General features: G+C 46.3%; 1 protein-coding gene, 1 long non-coding RNA gene and 3 other non-coding genes across 7 annotated transcripts in view; 3 read left to right on the top strand and 2 right to left on the bottom strand.

Annotated features, from left to right (window-relative positions):
• SNX6 (sorting nexin 6) overlaps positions 1-13113 on the top strand; it is a 53841-nt gene extending 40728 nt beyond the window's left edge. For all 3 annotated transcript variants that reach the window (XM_045800165.2, XM_087859018.1, XM_045800176.2), the window contains exons 11-14: positions 1442-1528; positions 7080-7239; positions 7327-7412; positions 11344-13113. In XM_045800165.2, coding sequence (XP_045656121.2) covers positions 1442-1528; positions 7080-7239; positions 7327-7412; positions 11344-11397 — 387 coding nt within the window. In that variant the 3' untranslated portion in view covers positions 11398-13113. The remainder of the gene's footprint in view (positions 1-1441; positions 1529-7079; positions 7240-7326; positions 7413-11343) is intronic.
• A 1947-nt stretch (positions 13114-15060) lies between these two features.
• On the bottom strand, positions 15061-15224 carry LOC123794283 (U1 spliceosomal RNA). Its single transcript, XR_006780169.2, has one exon. It is a non-coding gene; the product is annotated as a U1 spliceosomal RNA (small nuclear RNA).
• Positions 15225-15576: 352 nt separating this feature from the next.
• LOC148107115 (uncharacterized) lies at positions 15577-18128 on the top strand. Its single transcript, XR_015723011.1, has 3 exons — positions 15577-15666; positions 16551-16724; positions 16866-18128. It is a non-coding gene; the product is annotated as an uncharacterized LOC148107115 (long non-coding RNA).
• Positions 18129-19415: 1287 nt separating this feature from the next.
• On the top strand, positions 19416-19579 carry LOC123794369 (U1 spliceosomal RNA). Its single transcript, XR_006780186.1, has one exon. It is a non-coding gene; the product is annotated as a U1 spliceosomal RNA (small nuclear RNA).
• Positions 19580-24157: 4578 nt separating this feature from the next.
• On the bottom strand, positions 24158-24247 carry TRNAY-GUA (transfer RNA tyrosine (anticodon GUA)). Its single transcript is given in 2 exon segments — positions 24158-24193; positions 24211-24247. It is a non-coding gene; the product is annotated as a tRNA-Tyr (tRNA).
• Positions 24248-24865: the final 618 nt, after the last annotated feature.

Below are 24865 nucleotides of genomic sequence, written 5' to 3'. Positions count from 1 at the left end.
TTTCAACAGTAATTTCAGACTTACAGGAAAGTTGATAGAATAGTAAAAAGAGAGGAGCCCCGGTGGTTCAGATGATTAAGCGTCTGCCTTTGGCTCAGGTCATGATCCTGGGGTCCTGGAATGGAGTCCCACATCACGCTCACTGCTCAGTGGGGAGTCTGCTTCTCCCTCTCCCTCTGCTTTTCCCCTCCACTCATGAACGCTCTCACTCTCTCTCTCTCAAATGAATAAATAAAATATTTTTTTAAAAAAAGAATAGTACAAAGAATTCCTGTGCATGTGTCACCCAGATTTCCTGAATGTTAACATTTTCTGCATTGCTTAAAGTGCTTTTTCCCAAAAAGTCCATATTCATTTTTTCTGCCCTTTGTGCATATCTCTTTTTTAAAAAGATAAGCATTAATTTTAATATAGTCAAGGGGTGCCTGGGTGGCTCAGTTGGTTGAGTACCTGCCTTTGGCTCGGGTCATGATCAAGGTCGAGGGATCAGGCCCCGCATTGGGCTTCTTGCTCAGCGGAGAGTCTGCTGTTCCCTCTTCCTCTGCTCCTCCCCACCACTCATCTTCTCTCTCTCTCAGATAAAATCTTAAAAACAAATACTTGTTAAAAATTTTAATATAGTCAATTCAATTGTCAATGATTTCCCCTTAATATCATCAAATATTGAGTACGTAGATGCTCCCAATTGCCTCAGATGGCTCTTTACAGTGGAGATCATTTGAGTTAGGATTCAGACAAGGTCCCTATATTGTATTTGGTTGACATAATGCATCTTTTTTCTTTTATTTTCTGTATGTATCTCCAAACTGAATTGAATAGTTTCATCTTTTTAGTCTGACATAGCTGCTTCCCATTTTATCCCAGTGCAAACTAACCACATCTGTTTATTACTCTTTCCTGTCTTCAGGCGCATTATGTTAATGTTTTGGCTACGTTTTCTGGTGGTTATCAGTAGGAAGATTGATTTGAATTACCTAGTCTTCCGTTATCAGCCTTTATCACTTTATTTTTTTTAGGAGGGGCAGAGGGAGAGGGAGAGAGAATCTTAAACAGGTTCCACGTGCAGCGTGGAGCCCAATGCGGGCTCTATCTCAGGACCCTGAGATCATGACCTGAGCCGAAATCAAGAGCTTAGCCACCCAGGAGCCCCATCCTTTGTCACTTTAAAATCATGTGTACATATCATTGAAATGATGTAACAAGAGAGAAAGATAAGTGATCCTAAAGATAAACTCATTATCGCCAAGAACTTGAATCAAATAGAGTGCCTCGATAAATTCACTCATCTCATTTGATTTCACTCTTTTTTCTGTTCATTTTTAGGTTAAATAGGAATGGATACTGTAGTTACTTATAACTTCAATTTTTTTTACAGTATGAAAGAAAACATTGGCTGTGGAATATAAGTGCTAATTAAATGCTGGATTTTTCCCCGTTTCAGAAAATAGAAGCCCGAGTGTCTGCCGATGAGGACCTCAAACTTTCTGACCTTTTAAAATATTACTTAAGAGAATCTCAAGCTGCTAAGGTAATTTGATCATTCGCTGTTTTTTAAAATGGATTATTTTATAAAAAGCCATCTCTTTAGAGGTCTTTAGACTTAAGATTGTTAATGATTATCTCTTGATTTTAAATTAGATTTTTAAGTGTGAATTTTTTGTTCACCTTTTACAGACTGTTGGTCAGGGAACCCCACATAAAAGTTTCCTCTATAAATTTCCAATATAGTATAATCGAGAACTTTTTTTTATGAATTTGGTATATTCATTTAGATAAAATGCTTATAAAAGAAAAAGTAAAACCCCCCAAATAACAGTCTGTATAGCTGAAGGATTCCTAAGTCCTCTATTGTGGGTGAGAGAGCTATAAAACCAAGATATGTTTTATTTTAAGGCAACTCAGATTTTCTTTTGGAAGTCTGTCTACATGCAAGACTAAAACTCTTACTATCCAAAAATATTTAACAGAAACATCTGAAAAAACACAAAAACTTAGTGGCTCAGATACTGTAAATTCAGGATGCCTGAGTGGCTCAGTCAGTTAAGTATCTGCCTTCATTCAGCTCATGTCAGGATCCCAGGGTCCTGAGATCAAGCCCCACGTTGGGCTTCCTGCTCTGCGGGGAGACTGCTTCTCCCTCTCCCTCTGCCGCTCCCCCTGCTTGTACTCTCAAATAAATAAATAAATCTTAAAATAAATAAGTAAAAATAAATAAACAAAATCTTCTTTAAAAAGATATTCTAAAAAAAAATAAAAAGATATTCTAAATTCATTGTTAATTTATGAATCGATATATTGTACAGAAAATTCCCATGTGATCAGTGGTGCTTTGAACACCAATTTTTCATTCCTTATCAAACCATAAATAACCCTTAGGGCACTTGGCTGGCTTAGTCAGTAGAACACGCAACTCTTGATCTCGGGGTCATGAGTTCAAGCCCCATGTTGGGCATAGAGCTTACTTAAAAAAAATTATAGAGGTCCCTGGCTGGCTCAGTTGGAAGAATCTATATGATTTTTGATCTCAGGGTCGTGAGTTCAATCCCTATGTTGAGTGAAGAGATTACTTAAATAAAGAAATAAACTTAAAGTTATAAGTAACCTTTTCAACTTTGAGGACGTAGGTACTTGCAAATATACTGTCCATATCAAATTATTTTATCAGATTGTATCTTTTTTTAAGATTTTATTTATTTATTTGAGAGAGAGAGAGCACGAGAGGGGGAGGAGCAGAGGGAGAGAGAGAAGCAGGCTCCCCACTGAGCAGGGAGCCTGACATGGGGCTCCATCCCAGGACCCCGGGATCATGACCTGAGCCAAAGGCAGATGCTTAATGGCTGAGCCATTCAGGTGCCCTCAGATTGTGTCTTATAAACCATTTACATTGGGTAGGCAGGGATAAAATGAATTACTCACTTTAAAGACTTTAAATTCATTATTTTATTATAATGTGTAGTTGTTAATACATAACTTTTTAGAACATGGCTTTAAAAGTAAATCCAGGGGCGCCTGGGTAGCGCAGTCGTTAAAGCATCTGCCTTCGGCTCAGGGCGTGATCCCGGCGTACCGGGATCGAGTCCCGCATCGGGCTCCTCCGCTATGAGCCTGCTTCTTCCTCTCCCACTCCCCCTGCTGTGTTCCCTCTCTCGCTGGCTGTCTCTCTGTCACATAAATAAATAAAATCTTTAAAAATAAATAAATAAATAAAAGTAAATCCAGATTTTTTAGTGACCACAAGAAGGAATTGAAATTTAATTGCAAAAATTATAACTACATACAGCAGAAGGAATATAGGAATCAGTGTAATAGCATTGTATGGTGTCAGATGGTAGCTACACTTGTGGTGAGCACAGTATAACATAGAGTTGTCAGATCACTGTTGTACAGCTGAAACTAATGTAATATTGTGTGCCAACTATACTTGAACATAAGTAAGTAAATCAATAAGATTTATTTATTTATTTTAGAGAAAGCGTGCATGCACGCATGTTGGGGGAGGCAGTGGGAGAGAGAATCCTCAGGCAGACTCCCCACTGAACGTGAAGTCCAACAATGGGGGTTAAATCCCAGGACCCTGAGATCATGGCCTGAGCCCAAATTGAGAGTCAGCCACTTAACCAACTGAGCCACTCAGGCGCCCCTCACCACAGGCGCCCCTTAATGAGAATTTGCCTAAAATGAAAAATTTTGACAAAAATTATAGCAACTTTCACACCCTGTTATTTGGAATATGATACAATACTTTGGAAAAGTTTTATAATTTCTTAAAAAATTAAACATATGGGGCGCCTGGGTGGCACAGCGGTTAGGCGTCTGCCTTCGGCTCAGGGCATGATCCCGGCATTGTGGGATCGAGCCCCACATCGGGCTCCTCTGCTATGAGCCTGCTTCTTCCTCTACCACTCCCCCTGCTTGTGTTCCCTCTCTCGCTGGCTGTCTCTTTCTCTCTGTCGAATAAATAAATAAAATCTTTAAAAAAAAAAAATTAAACATACATCTGTCTTGTGATCCAGTTGTTCTAGTCCTGGGTATTTGAGAGCGGGTGTCCACACGGATGTTCACAGCAGCTTTATTTGTAATAGCCAAAAACCGGCAACAGCCCAGATGTCCACCAACAGGTGAATGGATAAACAAATTGTGGTATATACATGTAGTGGAATCCTACTCAGCAGTAAAAAGGAATGAACCATGGATGCATGCAACAATATGGATGAATCTCAGAGTAATTTTGCTGAGTGAAAGAAGCCAAACCGGGGCACCTGGGTGGCTCAGTCAGTTGAGCATCTGCCTTCGGCTCGGGTCATGATCCCAGGGTCCTGGGATGGAGCCCCAAGTTAAGCTCAGCAGGAAGCCTGCTTCTCCCTCTCCCTCTCCCACTCCCCCTGCTTGTGTTCCCTCTCTGTCAAATAAATAAATAAAATCTTTAAAAAAAAAAAAAAGAAAGAAGCCAAACAATAAAGACCATAGTTTACGCTAGAGCTCACTCTTATTGTTACACATTCTTTTTTGTTTGGAGAAATGTGTAATGATACTTATCTACCATTGTAAGTATCATACAGAATAGTTTTCACTGCCCCAAAACTCCTCTGTGCTCCATCTATTCATCCTCCTTCCCCTTAAGCCCTGTTGGTTTTTTTTGTTTTGTTTTGTTTTTTGACATCTCCATAGATTTGCCTTTTCCAGAATGTCATATAGTTGGACCTTTTCACATTGGCTTTTTTTTTTTTTTTTTAAGATTTTTATTTATTTATTTGAGAGAGAGCATGAGAAGAGGGGGAAGGTTAGAGGGAGAAACAGACTCTCCACTGAGCAGGGAGCCTGATGCAGGGCCTGATCCTGAGATCATGACCTGAGCCACCCAGGCACCTCTCTCTCTCTCTCTCTTTTTTTTTTTTTTTAAGATTTTATTTGTGTATTTATTTGAGAGAGAGAGCAGATGCGAGCACAAATTGGGGGAGGGGCAGACTGAGAGGAGAAGCAGACTCTGCTGAGCAGGGAGCCTGTTGTGGGGCTCAGTCCCAGGATCCCAGGATCATGACCTGAGCTGAAGACAGACCAGCTGAGCCACGCAGGCACCGCAGTCAACTGATTCTTAACAAAGGTGCTAAGACAGTTTGGGGGGGAAAAGAATAGACATTTCAACAAATGGTACTGTGTCATCTGAATAATTACATGAAAATAAAGTTAGACCCCTTCTTCATACTATATATAAAAATTTGCTCAGGGGCACCTGGGTGGCACAGCGGTTGAGCGTCTGCCTTCGGCTCAGGGCGTGATCCCGGCGTTATGGGATCGAGCCCCACATCAGGCTCCTCTGCTATGAGCCTGCTTCTTCCTCTCCCACTCCCCCTGCTTGTGTTCCCCCTCTCACTGGCTGTCTCTATCTCTGTCAAATAAATAAATAAATTAAAAAAAAAAATTTTTGCTCAAAATCGATCAAAGACCTAAATGTAAGAACTATAACATTTTTAGAAAAAAACAAAAATCTTTGTGACCTCTGGACATTGGTTTCTTAGACACCAGGAACACAGCAACTGAAGAAAAAATGATAAATTGGACGAACTTCATTAAAATGAAAAACTTGGGTGTGTCAAAGTACACTATGAAGGAACGTGGGAAGACAGCTCAGAGACTGGGAGAAAATATTTGCAAATCATATGAGTCCCTGATAAGCAACTGATATCCAGAAATATAAAGAACTCTTATAATTCAATAAAAAGACAAATAAACCCATTAAAAAATGGGCAAAGGACTTGAATAAACCTTTCTCCAAAGAAAATATACAAATGGCCAATGAATAGGAAAAAGATGCTCAGCGACAGTAGCTATCAGGGAAATGCAAATCAGACCCACTCGGTGCTTTAATCAAAAAGATAAGTGTGGCCAAGGATGTGGAGAAATTAGAACCTTCATACAGTGTCATTGGAAAGGTAAAATGGTGCAGCTGCTTCAGAAAACACTCTGGCAGGGGCGCCTGGGTGGTACAGTAGTTAAGCGTCTGCCTTCGGCTCAGGGCGTGATCCCGGCGTTATGGGATCGAGCCCCACATCAGGCTCCTCTGCTATGAGCCTGCTTCTTCCTCTCCCACTCCCCCTGCTTGTGTTCCCTCTCTCGCTGGCTGTCTCTATCTCTGTCAAATAAATAAATCTTTAAAAAAAAAAACAAAAAACACTCTGGCAGTTTCTCAAAAGGTCCAACGTAGAATTACCAAGTGACCCTCCAATTCCAGTCCTATGAAAGAGAAAGGAAAACATGTTCACACAAAAACTTATACACAAATGTTCATAACAGCATTATTTATAATAGGCAAAATGTGGAAACAAACCAAATGTCTATAGAGTGAAGTATTATTTAGCAATAGAATGAGGTACTGGTTCACACGATAACGTGAATGAACTTGAAACCTTATGCTAAGAAAGCGAGACAGAAAAGGCCATATATTATATGATTCCTTTTTTTTTTTTTTTTTTTTTTTTAATGAAATGTCCAGAAAAGGCAAATCTATAGAGACAGCAGATTGGTGGTTGTGGGGTTGGGGGCATGAGAAGAAATGAAGACTGATCGCTGATGGATATGGGGTTTCCTTTTGGGTGACAAAATTGTTCTAAAATTGATTGTGGTGATGGTTATACAATTCTTCAAACATACTAAAAACTGTTGAATTGTGCACTTTGAATATATTATATGTATGTGAATATATCTCAGTAAAGCTGCTACAAAAACCATTTAGAAGAGTAGTTGGCATGTGTGGTATTCATGGTTTAAATGTCGCTCTGATGATGATGGGGGCGGTGGGGTAGTGGTAGTTGCGGGTAACTATTAGAAACATGCAGCGTTGGGGCGCCTGGGTGGCTCAGTCGTTAAGCGTCTGCCGTCGGCTCAGGGCGTGATCCTAGAGTCCTGGGATCGAGCCCCACATCGGGCTCCTCCGCTGGGAGCCTGCTTGTTCCTCTCCCACTCCCCCTGCTTGTGTTCCCCCTCTCGCTGGCGATCTCTCTCTGTCAAATAAATAAAAATCTTTGGGGAAAAAAAAAAAAGAAACATGCGGTGTATATTATTGTGAAGCATCTGTTTTATAGGATCTCCTGTATCGAAGATCTAGATCACTAGTGGATTATGAAAATGCTAATAAAGCACTGGATAAAGCAAGAGCAAAAAATAAAGATGTTCTGCAGGCTGAAACATCCCAACAATTATGTTGTCAGAAATTTGAAAAAATATCTGAATCTGCAAAACAAGGTACTGTTACCTTACCCTTTAATCATAAGGTATAGTTTGAACTAATATATAAGTTAAATAGTTAATCCTGATTTCTTTTGTTCACAGAACTTATAGATTTTAAGACAAGAAGAGTTGCTGCATTCAGAAAAAATTTAGTGGAACTGGCAGAATTGGAACTGAAGCATGCAAAGGTATTGTCATATTAAAGGTTTAATAACTTAAGTGACTTTTAATAATTTAGAAATGAGTCCATTATGGGGTGCCTGGCTGGCTCAGTTGGGAGAGATGTGACTCTTGATCTCAGGTTCATGAGTTTGAGCCCCATGTTGGGCATAGAGATTACTTTATTAAAAAAAAAAAAAAAAGGAATGAGTCCATTATGGAATTGATAATAATTCTTTAGTGATAATTTCCTTCTACAGTCATACTATAAGAAGTATTCCTGAATTAGAATTAATTACAATTGGAATTATAATTTTTGAAGATTATTTTACTGCTTCAAAATAACTTGGTTTTAGGAAATAAACATCCTTCTTCCAGGGTTTTTTATGGTGTTTACTTCAAATTAAGCCCTTTCTTGTAGTTAATAGAAAGATAAAGCTTTGGGGACGCCTGGATGGTAATTGTTTTCGTGTTTGTGGTATAAAACACACGGCACTTTTTAACCATTTTTAAGTGTGCAGTTGAGCAGTGTTAAGTATATTCACATTGTTGTGCAACAGGTTTCTAGAACTTCTTCATTTATTGAGCATTTAAGTTTTAAAATGTAATTGTAGACCATATTCGTGTCTGTTAAATTTTAGCTTGCTAGTTTTAGCCTGGTGTGAGATCTTTTGGAAACTTTAATTTGATCATATAGACTATTAGACTATTAGAGTGGTTATTACTCCCAAGTGATAGACATTTGTAATTATGAATTTCCCTTGTATGTCCTTATCTTTTAATTTTTTAATTTTTTTTTCAAAAAAATTTTTAAAGATTTTTATTCAAGAGAGAGAGCATGAGCAGTGGCGGGGGTGGAGGGGCAAAGGGAGAAGCAGACTCCCTGGGGAGCCCAGAGTGGGGCTCAATCCTGGGATCCTGGGATCAAGACCCGAGCCGAAGGCCGATGCTCAACCGATTGAGCCACCCAGGTGCCCCTAAGTTTTAATTTAAATTGATCGGGGGTGCCTGGGTGGCTCAGTGGGTTAAATGTCCAACTCCAAATCTCAGCTCAGGTCTTGATTTCAGGGTCATGAGTTCAAGCCCTGAGTTGGGTTCCACACTGGGTGTGGAGCCTACTTTAAAAAAAAAGCGGGGGGGGGGGGCGCCTGGGTGGCGCAGTCGTTAAGCGTCTGCCTTCGGCTCAGGGCGTGATCCCGGAGTTCTGGGATCGAGCCCCACATCAGGCTTCTCCGCTGGGAGCCTGCTTCTTCCTCTCCCACTCCCCCTGCTTGTGTTCCCTCTCTAGCTGGCTGTCTCTCTCTGTCAAATAAATAAATAAAATCTTTAAAAAAAAAAAAAAAAAAAAAGGACGCCGGCAATGGGTATTAAGGAGAGCAGGTATTGCATGGTGCACTGGGTGTTATATGCAAGTAATAAATCATGGAACATTGCATCAAGAACTGGGGATGTACTGTATGGTGACTAATATAACAAAATAAATATTATTAAAAAAAAAAAAGGGAAAGATTGATCAGGACCAAAGGAATCAACATTTGGTCATCTAATTGTGAAAGTACATAGAACCCAAAAAGCTAAATTTTTAGTTCCCTTTGTTTCTTTCTGTACTAATTGATAATAACTTATTAATTAATATTTTTTGGTTACAGTTTTTGGATAATTATGAATTCACCTATTTATACTGTCATCAACAATTTTTTCTCCACTTTATCCATGATGGATATAAGAAGTATCAAATTCCTCATTAAAATCAAAATACATGTTATGATTTCCTGGTCTAATAACCTTCTCAAAAGAAAATGTTTTGATAAAGCTGGCATGATTTATTCTTACTGCAACTGTGTTGGTTTCTAATGTTCACTATTTTTGTTCTTTTTGAAGAGGCTATAAACTATCAAGGATTTTGTTAATAAATTAAGGAGGGGTTTGCAAATTACAGCCTATGTATGTATTACCTGTGAGCCAGGAATGGCGTTCATATTTTTAAATGGTTATTTTAAAAGAAAAGGGGGACATCTGCGGGTGGCTCAGTTGGTTAAGAGTCTGCCTTCGGCTCAGGTCATGATCTCAGGGTCCTGAGATCGGCTGTGTTGGGCTCTTTGCTCAGTAGGGAGTCCGCTTCTCCCTCTGCCTGCCACTCCCCCAGCTTGTACTCATTCTCTCTCTCTGTCAAATAAATGAATAAAATCTTTTAAAAGTTAAAAAAAAAAAAAAGTCACATGCTCTACCGACTAAGCCAGCCAGACTACTCTCTCCCCCCACGTCTTTTTAGACTTCCTGAATCTGGAAAGTTCCTGAATCTTTGTATTTCATAACATTGGACCCTATTAAAAGCACAGGCAGGTCTATAAGATCTCCCTCAATTTGGGTTTGTCTAATTACTGAGTTCAGATTCTCCACTTGTGGCAGGAACACCACAGAAGTGTTGCTCAGACCTTATTACATCCTGTCAGGAGATACATGCTGGTGATTAGCTCTCTTACCGGCAGTGTATAATCTTGATCATTTGGTTAAAGTGATGTCTGCAAGGGCACCTGGGTGGCTCCTTCCGTTGAGTGTCTGCCTTCGACTCAGGTCATGATCCCAGGTTGCTGGGATCGAGCCCCACATCGGGCTCCCTGCTCGGCTGGAAGCCTGCTTCTCCGTCTCCCCGCCCCCCACTTATGGTCTCTCTCGCGCGCTCTCTCTCTCTCACATACATACATACGTACATACATAAAAAAATAAATCTATTAGGGGGAAAAAGAAATTTAAATGTTCTGTAGCTGCAGGTGCCTCATGATCACAGTATAAGCATTTCAGCCTTATATTATTTTTAGCATCCAGTCATGACTTTGCCTGAGTCCATTACTGTGATGGCTGCCAAATGGTCATTTTCTGATTCCATCATTGTACACGTTTTAGTTGGTTTTCTACTCTGAGGAAGACGTTTTCCTTCACCCCCATTTATAAGTTGATGTAACCTGTACGTTTACATTTGTCCTTACACATACCTGAATCTGGAGGCCAGTTCACATGTTTTACAGATGGCTACACAGGTCTGCGTTTTATAGACTACTTTTGTATGTGATCTTATTACTTTTTTTTTTTTTTTTTTTGAGAGAGAGAGAGAGAGAGATCATGAGGGTGGGGAGGGGCAGAGAGGGAGAGAGAGAATCTTAAGCAGACTCCACACCCAGCATGAACCCTGCAGGGCTTGATCTCACAACCACAAGATCACGACCCGAGTCGAAATCAAGAGTTGGTCACTTTACCGACTGAGCCACCCAGGTGCCCCTCTTATTACTGTTTTTCTAAAGATTGCTATAGCTTATCCCTTTAGTCATTAAGATATACATTATATTAATTACGTAATATGTGTTACATATTACATGATCATGTAATGTAATACACATTTTAATGGCTAAAGTACAGTGATAAGAACCTGTCTTACAGTCAGAAATGTTCAGGGGCACCTAGGTGGCTCGGTTGGTTGAATGTCTGGCTCTTGGTTTGGGCTCAGGTCATAATCTCAGGTCATGGGATCAACCCCTGTGTGGGCCTCTGTGCTCAGCAGGGAGTCTGCTTGAGATTCTCTCGCCCTCGCCCTCTGCCCCTCCCCCTGCTCTCTCTCAAAATAAATAAATAAATCTTTTTTTTTCTTTTTTTAATGTTCAGTAGTTTAACTGGGACACAAAGAACATATTTTTCTCTCTCGTTCAATCATGCTAGGCAACTCAAAACAATAATATTGGTCTAGATGGAAATTTACTGAAGAATCTGGTATGTGGAAAATATTGTACATGAAACAAAGTATGTAGTTTTATGTCTTTCACGGTTATTTCTGTATAATGAGTAGCTGTTACCAAAATTCTGGTGTCTTAAGAAATTTAAAGTTACGTGACTTCTGGTGCTGTATATTTTCAGTACAATTCTTCCAAGCTCTCTGAGCTTCATAATTTGTTCTCCCTTCCTGTTTAGGGTAACCTACAGTTGCTGCAGAACTGCTTGGCAGTGTTAAATGGAGACACATAAGCCACACTCCACCTTCGGTTAAAAAGGGCTGCCTTCCTTCAGATTTTATTTTTGTTTTCTTAATGATATTAAGCATTTACTGCTCACTGGAAACAAAAGAAACAGCTACGAAGTGCATCTACTCTCCTTTTTTCTGAGAAACCACGGAGCAGCGCCGTCCATGGGTTCTGCCAGTGTGTGCGGTGGGATGCCGCACCCCTGCACCCGTGCGCTCCCTGCAACAGTTGTCCCTCACCGTGCGCGTCTCCTCTCCCGAAGCCCAAAGTTCAGTCTTTTTTTCAGTAGCCTCTGTAACTGTGTTTATTTTATGACTAGTATTCCTTATGGCTGCCAGTCTTATTTACTTTTAAGTACTTTCTAAAGTTTAACCCTTTTAAAAATACATTGTTCAAACAAGATAAAGATTGCAATTACCTTTTTTTGAACTTTGTTTTTAAGCAGCATTGTATACCACCTTAGTTCATTCATGTATCCTGGTAAAGCATCTTAATCAGACTTATTTTTAATTAATGAACGATTTCTTAGAAGTTTTGGGACAGACTTTATGTAATCTTTATAAGTATGATTTCTGATGAAAAGCAAATGCATTAGTATGTTTGCCTTAAACTTGTAGACTAAACCAACTATTCTCAAATAAACAGTGATAACAGTGATAGTTTTTAACTCTGTGGTCATTGTATCACTCTAAAATTTGGAGTAGCTATAATAAATCTACTCCTTTCTTATGCTTTACAGTGCAGATCTTAGTCTTTCTTTTTTTCTTTTTTTAAATGGCATATTGGACCAAGTTCGCCAGTCCCTTTACAAAAGAATGAACTGCTTCTCTGTGTGCATTTAGCCTTTCATAGAAATGGAATTGGGCAGAGGCAGGTTGGAAACAGCCATTTTCTAAAACACAGGAGCAGACAGAATGGTCTGTTACGGTTTCCTGAGTTCCATCTCTAGCTCAGCCAACGAACCATGCGACGTGCCACAGAGTCCACTTGATTGTTATACTAGTGAAGAAATTGGTATGTAGAGAGAGGGCCGTAGGGAGCAGCATTTGTGGGTGGGGGGACAACTGGAATATTTGGAATAAAAAGGGTACAAAAAGGATAGTAATTGTCAGTAGTTCCAAATATCATTGGCCTTTTTAATGTAAATTAACATCAGGTCAGTAATTCCAAATATCATTGGCCTTTTTAATGTAAATTAACATCAGGTCATTTCTAATTTAAAATTAGGTTGTGTGGTTTGCTTTTTTTTCATGGTCTGATTTTTCTTCCAGTTGGAAACCACAGGTATTTAGGTTGGTCACCCCTCGTTTACATTTTCCCAAACCCTGGTCTAGGTCTTAAGGGTAGTCACCATGATTCCAGCCTTGCATGTTCTCTTGCCTTACTGGTGTGCTGGTTAATGTTTCTTTCACTGATGTTCCCTGATGCCGTTTGAACTTGATTTTTCTGTTGCCTGAGAAAACTCTGTGTTTTGTCCTCCATGTCTCCTTCACTGTTGAAAATATGCCCGTGCGATGCTCTCCAGTGTGTGAACATGGGACAGAGAGCCCCAGCTTCTGGATTCGGGTGCAGTCCCTTCACTGGCTGCCCTTGTGGCCTCAGGCAGGTGCACTTGACCTCTGTCTGCCTCAGTTTCTCTACTACAAAGGACATATTGACCTACCTCACAGGGGTGTTGTGAGGATTAATAAACATTGGTACAGTGCTTTGGAAATGTGAAGATGCTGTGTAAATGCTAAGAAATAGTAAGTACACGGGGCGCCTGGATGGCTCAGTCGTTAAGCTTCTGCCTTCGGCTCAGGTCAAGATCTCAGGGTCCTGAGATCGAGCCCCACATCGGGCTTCCTGCTCAGCGGGGGAGCCTGCTTCTCCCTCTCCCCTGCCCCTTGCTCGTGCTCTTGTGCTCGCTCGCTCTCTCGAATAAAATCTTTAAAAAAAAGATTCTTCCTCTCCCTCTGCCCCGTACATCCCTCGGTCCCCGGTTTACATTTTTACAGTGTGTGTTGGGGCAGGGGTAGACTGGCAGCAGCAGTCACACGGTAGAGCATGTGTGGGAGGGTGCTTAATAAACACACATACAAATGAGTTCCTACACTATGCAAGGGCCTGCTCACCAAACACAAGATAAAGAACGGATGTTGCTCCCTCAAGGACATACTTTAGGACAGATTCTAAGTGTACCTCCAGAACAATGGAAACATTCCACAGTTCACTGCTAGGTCCTGATTTAAAAAAAAAAAAAAAAAAAAAAAAACCACACAGCCAGCCTTGGCCTCACTGCTCTTGAGCGGCGGCGGCATTCATTAAACATTTATTGGCTGTCCTATGCCTGGAGGACACAAAGGAGAAACAGGAGGACGCCCAGTAGCCGAGACAAAGCCCTGCATGGGTAGTAGAGGGCTTCCCACAGGGGACATAGGCTCTGAGGGGAAGAGAGCGACCAGGCAGTGGGAGTGACCCAGGGTGTGAACGGTGGGGTGGGAACCAGGGGAACGGAGGTTGTGGGGTTTATGCGGTGAGCCTGGGAGATGGCAAGAAAGGAAATAGCAAAAGAAAGTGGGTCACAGCGATTGCACTACTGGGTATTTACCCGGAAGAGACGAACGTAGTGACCCGAAGGGGCACCTGGCACCCGAAAGTTTATAGCAGCAATGTCCACAACAGCCAAACTATGGGAAGAGCCCAGGTGTCCATCAACAGATGAATGGATAAAGAAGATGTGGTATGTATGTACAATGGAATACTACGCAGCCATCAAGAAAATGAAAGCTCGCCATTTGCAATGACGTGGATGGAATTAGAAGGTATGCTAAGTGAAATAAATCAGAGAAAGACAATCCTATGATCTCACTGATACGTGGAATTTAAGAAACAAAACTATCATAGGGGAAGGGAGGGAAAAATAAAACGATACCGGAGAGGGGGACAAACCAAAAGAGAACGGTAAGAAACAAACTGCGAGGGGGTGGAGGGAAGGGGGTAAGTGGAGGTTGGACATTTAGAGAACGTGTGACGTAATGAGCAGTGGGTATCATGTAAGACTGAGAAAGCACAGTACCCCTGAAACCACTAACACATGATGTGTTAATGGAAATGAAATTTTGAAAGAAGGAGGGGAAAAGAAAAAAGACGGTCAGACAGGCCAGTAAGTCTTAGAGACTGGGCGAAATGTCTGCACCTAGTTTGGAAAAAGCTTATACAATATTAATTTTCTGTAGCAAAACTATAGAAGTTGAGCTCAAAGTGATCTTTTTGAAGAGGAGCACCGTGCATAAAACGGAGTGACACAGTAGTGTAAGACAAAGCTGGTCGGCTTACGAGGAAGACTGCTGTGGGGGATTGGAGTGGTGCAAAGTTTTACAAGCCACCAACCGAAGCTGTATTTGAATTTTACATCACCCCCAAGCCGCCACAGAACCACCTGAAGAAACGTGTGCACCTAACGCTCCCCCACACAAACCAAAAAAAGCCGTTGCGGCACAACGGCACATCCCTGGTTGCCCCAGCCCAAAATAGAATAGAATGCTTTACCGGATAGAAAGCATCACGGTAACGACGACGAAGTAATAAGCCAAGCCGCGGCTTAAACACAAAGAGCGGCAGAAAAAATAAACGATCAACACTAGGCACAAATTACTAAGCAGTCTGCTTTTAACGACTAAAAAACCAGGGGAAAGCGCGAACGCAGTCCCCCACTACCACAAATTATGCAGTCGAGTTTCCCACATTTGGGGAAATCGCAGGGGTCAGCACATCCGGAGTGCAATGGATAAGCCTCGCCCTGAGAAAACCACCTTCGTGATCATGGTATCTCCCCTGCCAGGTAAGTATGAGTTCCTCGCCCCGCCTCGACACGCACCCTCGCGCTCGCCCCGCTCCTTACTCACGGTCGCTTCCCTCCCGCCGCCGCCCCTCCACCCGCCCCCTGCACCACCCCCGCCCACACCTCTTCCAGCCGCACGACCGCCGCGGCCGCCTTCGCCCGGCCCCACGCGGGACCCGCCGGCCCGGGCAGAGCGGGCCCGGCAGCCTCTGCGCGCCTGCTCCTCTACATACGCCACGCCCTTGTCGTGACGTCCCCAGAGCCCCGTCTCGCAATCCGGACACCCGATGTCCCAGTCCCCGCGGAGACCGCGGATGCCTGGGCGGCGAGGAGGCGAGGAGGCGGGGAGGCGGGGGGGGGGGGGGCGGGCGGGCGAGGAGTCGGGACCTGGGAGACCAGAGAAGACGGGGTCCCGAGGCGCCCAGAAATTGAAGGCCCCGCTGGGAGTGGGTGAGTCAGGACTCGGGTTTGGTCTCACCTTCCTTTCAGCAAAAATTCCACGCAATACGCAAGAGAGTCAACTAAACGTTAAATACCAAGATGAGAGTTTTGTCACCAACTTAAAATTGTTTTAACCCTCATTATGACCTTTCGGGTTATGTAGTAACCTAACCTCGCAACACTGCAAGAACATTTGAACAGAGGGCAGCAGGGCAAGGAGTCCATAGTCCATTCAGAGAGTACGATGTGTGCACTGGGGAGGGTGTTGAACGGTCTCTGAAAACCAAATGAACAGAAATGTTACATTTCCATCCTGCGGGGTTAGGTTACCTCTTTCAGGCTGCCTAGAGTTTGTCTTGTCTTCTATCCGAGAAGATGCTTTCTGGATATCAAGTGGAGGTAAAATGTGAATAACTTCTCCAGATATGAGCAAAATGATTGAACTGTTGTATGTCCCTGGGGGGGAATCGCTGCTCTGGAGCAAAGCGAGGCAAGAGACAGGACTAGAGATCGTAGGGTCAGCCAAGGCTTCCCTGAGGTTCTAGCAGCAGAAAGACTCCAGGAAACGTAGTATAGCATCCTTTTTGATTGAAACTAGGAAAATTATCAAAACCAAGAAATTCACATTGATACAATACGATCACAGGCATTATTCCGTTTCCATCAATTGTCCCAATAACGTCCTTTATAGCAAAGGAAAATACAAAATCACAGGTTGCAGTCAGTTGTCGTGTCTCTTTAACCCACTTTAATCTGAAATAGCTCCCAGGTGATCCTTCGCATTTCATTACTAGGCATTTTTTTAAGACAACAGGCCAGTTATTTTGTAGAACGTTCTTCAGTTCTTGAGTTGTCTTAAGTACATTCAGGTATGCATTTTTTTTTTTTTTTAGATTTTATTTGTTTATTTGAGAGAAGGAGAGAGAGCACAGAGGGAGAGCAAGAGGGAGAAACAGCCTCCCCGCTGAGCAGGCAGCCCGATGCAGGGCTTGATGCCAGGACCCTAAGATGATGACCTGAGCCGAAGGCAGACGCTTAACCGACTGAGACACGCAGGTGCCCCTCAGGTATGCATTTCTGACAATGAAGTCCACATAAATGATATTGTGTCTGTTATGGGTTGGCTCACGTCCCTCCCCAAAATATGTTGAAGTCCTAAGCCCTGCTACCTACGAACGTGACCTTATTCGGAAATATGATCTTTGCAGGTGCCATCCAGTGAGGGTGATGTCACTGGAGTAGGCCCTGATGCCATGTGACTGCTTTCCTTTGTGAGAGGAACGTGCCCTGTAAAGATGCTTGCAGACAGATCACTCTGTGATGACAGAAGCAGAGATTGTAGTGACGTAGCGGCAAGCCAAGGACCGACTGTCTCCTCCAGAAGCTAGGAAAAGGCGAGGAAAGAGTCTACTCAAAGTCCGGGAGAGCATGGCCCCGCTGGCACCTTGCTTTTGGACCCCTAGCTTCCAGAGCTGTGAGAGAACACATTTCTGTTCTTTTAAGCCACCTCATTTGTGGTATTTTATGACGACGGACCCAGCAAATTAAAACAGTGTCCTCCTCTGGGCATCACGTCTGGAGGCACGTGAAGTCGGTTTGTTCAATTGTTGGCAGTATTGACATCGATTACTTAGGGGTGCCTGGGTGGCTCAGTCGGTGAAGTGTCAGCAAAGGCCGCCCCCCTCAGGGTCCTGGGATCGATCCCCCCATCGGGCTCCGCACTCAGCGGGGAGTCTGCTTGCCCACCACAAGCAAGTGGGGGAGGGGCAGAGGAAGAGAATCTTCAAGCAGACTCCCCCTGAGTGTGGGAGCCAATGGGGGGGGGGGGCTTGATATCGTCGCCCATGAGATCGTGACCCGAGCCGAAACCAAGAGCCGGACACCGTCTGAGCCACCCAGGCGCCCCCAACACAAAAGTTTTTAGCGTCCATTGATGACTCTTGCATCATAATGGACAAACGTCGATTTTCTAATCCCGTCATTCGTTCTTCATTTAGTAGTTGGCACTGTATTGTAAGAAAGAACTTTCCCTCCTTCCCTATGTACTATCAATATGAACTCACGCTTGTTATTTTATTTGGTTGTTTGTAACCCATAAGCGTCTTAAAATCTATTTTGATGTTCAACGTTCTCAGATTGGGCCTATGAAGGCCCCGTTAGGGTGGCTACTGTGGATTGCTTCTCGGCCTTTTGGCTAAGATCCGGTGCAGGATGGCTACTGTGTCCTTTCGATGTGTCCATAACATTTTTGGAGCATTTCCTTATCTTCTGGCACAAGACGTTCCGGGGCCATTTTGTATTTTTCTTGACTCCTGATAATTATTTATTTCTCCAAAGAGGCCTGTTTCTTTTTAGTGGAGAATGGCATTTAGAAAGCAATATCATGGCAGTAGGTATGCTTCATGCTACTGTCTTTGCTTCTAGTCCCCTTCATGGGATAGAAGTAAAAAAATACATGTTTCCTACACGTATCTGTGTCTCTTAATGAGCCCATACCGGTGCCTTCAATTCCGACTTTCCGTTGAACACACATGGTTCCCCTCTTGCTCTCCACCATTCCGTATTTGTACCTCTTTTCTCCAGCAGTGAGAACCTTGACTCCCCAACGTCCATTTACTCATTAGCTCAATCCTGCCATACGTGCAACATTAGTACAGAATTGCTACAGCCACGTAGCTATGAAATACAGACCTACTACGGGACGGCTCAGTATTTGTTTGCACTTTTTGTCTGGACTCGAAGATGTTTATAGTCAATGTACTGTATCCAAAAGTCATTTCAGTTGGTTATTTTTTTTCCATTTCAGTGTGGTCACACTATTCATCTGAGATAGTTAGGTTCAGTTATGCTCATATTCAATTTTAGGGATTTTCCCCTGCAATTTAAAAACATGCGTAAAATGTTAATAGAGTTCCAGAAGTCAGAATTACAAAGAAAGTGACTCGGGAAAGTATCACTCTCTCCTTCCATTCACATCCCCCTCCCCAGAACTACCATCAGTTCTGGTTTATTTATTAGTTTTGTGTTTCTTTTTGCAAGACTGGCTAATTTTTTTTTGTTTTCACATTTTTCCTGGCCAAACGGTAGCATACTACATATATTTTTGGAGTTTATCTTCTTCACTTAACATAGTTAACGCGTCATAGGTAGGGAAACCTTGAGGCCACGGGCCAGCCAAAGAAGAAGTAAAAGTAGAAACACATGGAGGGCTGACTAGCCCAAGACTGTGATTTCTCGTTGGGGAAAAGGTTAGAAAAAGATGGTGAGAAAAATCAAACGCCTCAATCTAATTTTAAGCTACAAACTAGTGTGGGGCACCTGCCTGGCTCCGAGTACAGCCTGCGACTCTGGGTGGAGTTCAAGGCTCACCCTGGGTGTAGAGATTACTTTGAAAGACAAAACCCACAAAGAACAAAACTATAAAGTTCATTTTAGCTAGGAAAAAAAACCAGAGCAGACGTCTCCTGAGTCGTCTATTTTCATCCGGCAGGGGCGCGAAAGACCAGCGCCAGGACGTCACGACGGGGGCGTGGCGTATGTAGAGGAGCAGGCGCGCAGAGGCTGCCGGGCCCGCTCTGCCCAGGCCGGCGGGTCCCGCGTGGGGCCGGCGAAGGCGCCCGCGGCGGTCGTGCGGCTGGAAGAGGTGTGGGCGGGGGTGGTGCAGGGGGCGGGTGGAGGGGCGGCGGCGGGAGGGAAGGGACCGTGAGTAAGGAGCGGGGCGAGCGGGAGGGTGCGTGTCGAGGCGGGGCGAGGAACTCATACTTACCTGGCAGGGGAGATACCATGATCACGAAGGTGGTTTTCCCAGGGCGAGGCTTATCCATTGCACTCCGGATGTGCTGACCCCTGCGATTTCCCCAAATGTGGGAAACTCGACTGCATAATTTGTGGTAGTGGGGGACTGCGTTCGCGCTTTCCCCTGATCTTTTTCAGTACAAATATCAGAACGTCCGGGTTTATGGTTGTTCTGGCCATAACCACGTACGGGGGTAGTAGAAAGTTTTTTGGGTCGTAGCAGGGGGAAGGGGTAATGTGCCGTGTTGATTAGAGTGTTTTCGGTTTGGGAAGATCTCCCTTTTTCAGTTTCTGTTCTAGCTGCTTATGTCAGCGTCGTGCGTCTGGTTTTTGCGGGATTATGGCGTTTTCAAAACGTTCTCCTTTGAAAAGGCTTTTTGCTCCGTGAGGGGCAAAGCCTTTTTCGATAAATCTGCTTTCAGGGGTGCCTTCGTCATGACTCAATCGGTTATGCGGTTATGCAGTCCGGTCGTGGTCTAGAAGTGCTGGGATCCAGCACGGCGTTGGGCTCCGCTTCTTTCTCACTCTTTGCCGCTACCGCTGCTTGTGCTTTCTCGCTGTCAAGTAACAAAATAGCTTTGAAAAAGAAAATCCTTTTTTGGGGTACGTGGGTGGCTCAGTCTAGACGCCTTCAGCTCAGGTCGTGATCCCGGGGTCGTGGGATCGAGCTTAGCAGGAAGCGTGCTTCTCCCTCCCCCACTCCCCCTGTTTGTGTTCCCCTCTCTCTCGCTGTGTCTCTGTCAAATAAATAAAAATCTTAAAAAAAAAAATCTTTTTTAACACTACTTCCTACCCACCTTTTTTCCTGCTAAATTATTTTCAGGATTTTACTTTATTGGACAGAGAGAGGACAAGCAGAGAGACCGACAGTCAGAGGGAGAGGGAGAGAGGGAGAAACAGACTCTCCACTGAGCAGGGAGCCCAACGCAGGCCTCGATCCCTGATCCCCGGATGGGAGGGTCATGACCTGAGACAGAGGCAAATGCTTAACCACTGAGCCACCCAGGTGCACCTATTTTTGAAGGATTTATCACTTTGGTTAGTGTGGTCCACTGGCCAGCAATTTCAGCGTCACCTGGTCCCGTGGGGGCGTGGTTAAGAATGCAGCATCTTAGGGGCACCTGGGTGGCTCAGTGGATGAAGCCTCAGACTCTTGGTTTCAGTGTTCAGGTCGTGGTCTCAGGGGCTCCGTGGAACCTGCCTGATATTCTCCCCCTCCCTCACAAAAAGGAGGCATCTTAGGCCTCAGCTTTGCACCATCTACCAAAACATAATCAGCGGCTTAATAAGAGTCCCGGTTGATTCTATGGACATCAAAGTTTGTGAAGCACTGATCTAACAGGTGATGCATTATACTTTTCTAACTTTACCCACTGGGACGTGAGTTCCCCGAGGGCTGGGATTCTTGTCTGTTTTGTTGACTACTCCATGCATACTTGGCTAGACTAGCCCCTGGCTATATAATAGCCTTCCAATATATTTAATGAATTAACTTATTGACCTCAGGCTTTACAAAGTAGATTCCAGGCAGCTTCCAGATTCTAGCTCTGAGTCCAGGTAAGATTGCTAACGCTGTGTCCTCCCTACAGAGAAATCACAGAGTGGGAAACACTGTCTGTTCGGTTTCATCAGCCCCGTGTCTCGGAACATCCTTTGCTTGAGCCCCTCAGTGAGAGCTGTAAAAAACGGTCCCTGAGCCCAGGGAGAGGATCCGCTAGTCTACACCCTCAGCCTCCCATCTAGCCTCCTTCACCTCCTTCTCACTTTAGAAGAATGGGATCATTTGACAGACATCAGAAAAAGCCAAGTCAGGGGTATGCACCTTATTTTTCTCACACGCCGGCCTCTCTTGTTCATCCCTTGCTTCACCCCGGGGTCAAGCTGTAGGGCAGACGGAATTTATTTTTATCCTTCAGGGTCTCCAGCAGGACCTGAGATTTAAATGGACAAAACCCAGAATAACAGGAGGAAAGCATACAGATTTTTACATGTACATAGGAGACCACATAGTAAAATGAAGACCCCCAAGAAGCAGCTAGGTGGGTCTCCAAGGAGCCCTGGTTGCTTTTACTTTTTATTTTATTTGAAGACCAAGATTTGGTGCTTCCTGTTCACGGATACTGGTGTGTCATTGCATTAAGGCCCTGTGCCTATTTTATTCCGTGGATTATAATCCATTATTATCGTTACCTTGATTTGGCCAGCGCGAAGCCTTTCGAACTGGCCCTTGTGTGCCTGACATGTCCACGTCGGTCGCCGCACGTTGCTTTACTTTTTGGCACAGCTAGGCGTTCCAGGGCTTGATGAGGCCGTCGGAGACCCAGCCACGAGGGCCATGCTGGTGACTCGGCTCCCTTGACCTTCCTTTTCCCACCGACCTGGATTCCTGGAACAAGTCAATATTCTTCGAGTTCCTGGAGAGGCCGTGGAGTCAAAGGGAGAGAACACCAGCGCCCGGGTTGGACTCCTCGCCCTGGCTCCGTGTATGGTAACAAACCTTCCGGATCCCATCGAGTGCGTGCCCAAGACCACTCACCCCACCCACTGAGAGTCCCACAGAGGCCCAACAAGCCGCAGGTGCAGAGCCTTCCCTTGACTGAGTGTGTCGCCACCTTCCGACTGGGTGGCAGGCGCCTCTGCGCTCTCAAGGATGGGGGGGGGGCGGTACCTCGGAAGCCCCCTGCTGCTCTCCATGGCGCCCCAGGCAGCAAGGGTCGGCCATGCCGGGGCCCGCGCTTGCCTTTGCTGGCCACCAAAACCCACTGCCCCCCTCCACCCCTCACCCTGCCGTTTCCCCACAGCGCCAAAGCTAGGTCCCCAGGGATGCCACACCTCCACATCTCCTCAGGGGCCACACCCAATGAAGGTCTTAAGGTTGAATCCTTGGTTCCTGTAGGTGGTGACCTTAGAGGCTGGGGTTTCTCTGTGGCTTCAGAGCAATCGCATCTTCCTGAAGGTCGTCGCCTGTTGGACTTCCCTGGCAGGGCCTCCTGAACCCGTGGAGAGTCTGGCTCAGTCCATCTCAGTTCGCAGTGGGACGGTGGGACTGAGACCGGGTTGGGGAGAGAACCAAGAGGAGCTTGCCAGGGGAGGAAGACGTGCGGGGAAACACAAGTCTCCAGTTTGAGAGGCAGAAGCAACACCGAGAAGGAGCCCCCGGGCTCCGAGGTCAGGGGTGGCCGTGGCTGGGTCCCTGAGGCTCCCGGGGGCCACACTCCCATTGCGGTGCCACCACCAGTCCCCTCTGTGATGCACTCCACCTGTACTTCCTGTCTCCGGAGTCTCCTTCCACAGGAAGGAGGAGAACAAGGAGGCCGGTTCCCTGGCGTTCTTCTCTGCACCCACACTCCTCCCCCGCAACACCCTGGCTCTGCCCCAAGGTGGAGCCCATTTTCTCCTGGGTGCTCTCTTCCTCTTCAGGCCCTGCCAATTTAGCCTAAGGGCCCAGCGCGAAGTCAGCCAGCTGGTCAGGACCCACAGGCCAGCCGCCTGTGTAAGGAGGGGAGTTCGCGTGCCCGTCCACGATGGCAGCTGGCGGCGGCCCGCCCGACCCCTACCCCTACCCCCGCTCTTCTGCGTCCTGCCTTCAGCCCTCATTGCCCCGACTCTCTCGGGCTCTCGGGCTCTCTCTGAGCTCTAAGTCTGCGATTTTGCTGCCAATCTCCCTCCCCCCGCCCCCACCCGTTTCTACAGGTGGAGACCCCGCGGTCAGCGGCCAGAAAATGGGCAGGATGGAAATATTTCATCTATTTCTGTCTCCCCCCATCAGATGAAGGCGGAGAATCTGGGATCCGTTGGGTGGCTTTACCGCACCCCCAGCGACGTAGGTAGGTGGCTTGTACCGAGTGTGAGCAATCGCCGCTCTCGCGGCAGGAACACCAGCCCTCCCGTGGCTACCAGAACAGGTGCGAAGGCGCGGGAAAACGCAAGTGTACTCGGGCCACAGCCCGTCCTCACCCTGACGGAACCCTGAACGCGCCTGCCAAGTTCTCATCCAGCCTGGTCAGGCCATGGAGGCCCCTGCTGCATTTCGCTTCTGCCAACGTCAGCCTCGATGCAAGCGCGCGATTGGCGACGGCTTGGAAAACCTCAGCGTGACAGTTCTGTCCCACGAGTAGAGGAAGCTGGTCGCGGAAGAGGCTCTTCTGTCTCTGTAAATCTGTATGTTTATAGGCCCCGTGAAAGACAGACAAGGAGGAGACAGACAGACAGACTTCAACGCGGAGAGACAGAAGCAGCGACCGTCCCCGGAGGCAGGGCAGGAGACCGAGACCGAGACCCAGCTCGAGAGGGAGGGTTGTCATGAAGGAGGCCACGGTGGCCCCTGCCCCGTGGGATGACCCGTACGCGTGTGTCAGCCTCGAGGGCTCGCGGAGGGCAGAGCCTCTTGGCCCACCTGCTTGTGTGGAGCGGGAGCCGCGGGGGGAAAACAAGCGCAGAGGGCGTGGGACGCTGAGGCGCCGAGACGAGGCAGGCGGGAGCTGCGCGCAGGGGGAGCGCCGAAGGCCAGGTGGCGGCCCAGCGCGGCGGGAAGGCGCAGGGGTGCTCCCCGGGCCGCAGCGCCCCGGCAGCCCGGTCGGTAGGCGGTCGGTGAGGGTTTTCCCGCCGCGGGGCCGGCGGGGGCGGGGGGCCTGGGCCGGGCAGAGGCGGGGCTGGGCGCTGGGGGGGCCGTGGCTTCGCGGGCGGCGCAAAAGCGTCGGGCACTTCCTTCGAGCCGGACTCGAACCAGCGACCTAAGGATGTCCGCGCCTCTCCGGCCTACAGTCCTCCGCTCTACCAGCTGAGCTATCGAAGGGTGCGCGCCGGCGGACCCGGGTCATGACTTTTTCTTGAAATGACGGAGGCCACGGCGCGGGCGTGCCGGCCGGCCGGCGGGCCCCGGCGCGCCCGCAAGCCCTCCCAGAGCAGAGCCGAGCCGAGCCCGCGCCGCCGCGGCGCCCGTTCCGCTCGGGGCAGCGCGTGCCGTGCGCTCGGCGGCCGCGGGGCGCGATGGCCCAGATGCCTGGGCCCGGGCTCCCACCCGTGGCCTCGTGTTCCCCTCCCGGCGCCCCTTCCTGCGGGTGGGGACGACGCCGGTCCGTGGCCGGGGAGCGGGTAAGAGGGGGAGGAGGGGCGTTGGCGAAGCCCACGCGCGGGTTGGGCGCCCGAGGCCTTGCGGAGCGGAGGCGGGGAACCCACTGGATTGCGCACCACGTAGGCGGCTGCGAACCGCCTAACGACCTGCTGGTTTTTAAATGCCTTCAGTTCAAAAGAATCCTTAGGCCAAAATGAGACTTTTTGGCGTGGCAGATGATGCCGCCCTTCGAGGCTAAAATCACCTTGCCCGGATTATGCGAGTCTCCTAATTTCCCTGCTTTCACCCTTGCAGCCAGATTTTTTATTTTGACTTTTCTTTCCTTAATTTATTATTACT

Source organism: Ursus americanus, chromosome 35, assembly GCF_024610735.1.
Source record: "Ursus americanus isolate L20-20 chromosome 35, mUrsAme1.1.p, whole genome shotgun sequence".
NCBI lineage: Eukaryota > Metazoa > Chordata > Mammalia > Carnivora > Ursidae > Ursus > Ursus americanus.
This window is presented reverse-complemented; position numbering and strand designations above follow the sequence as displayed.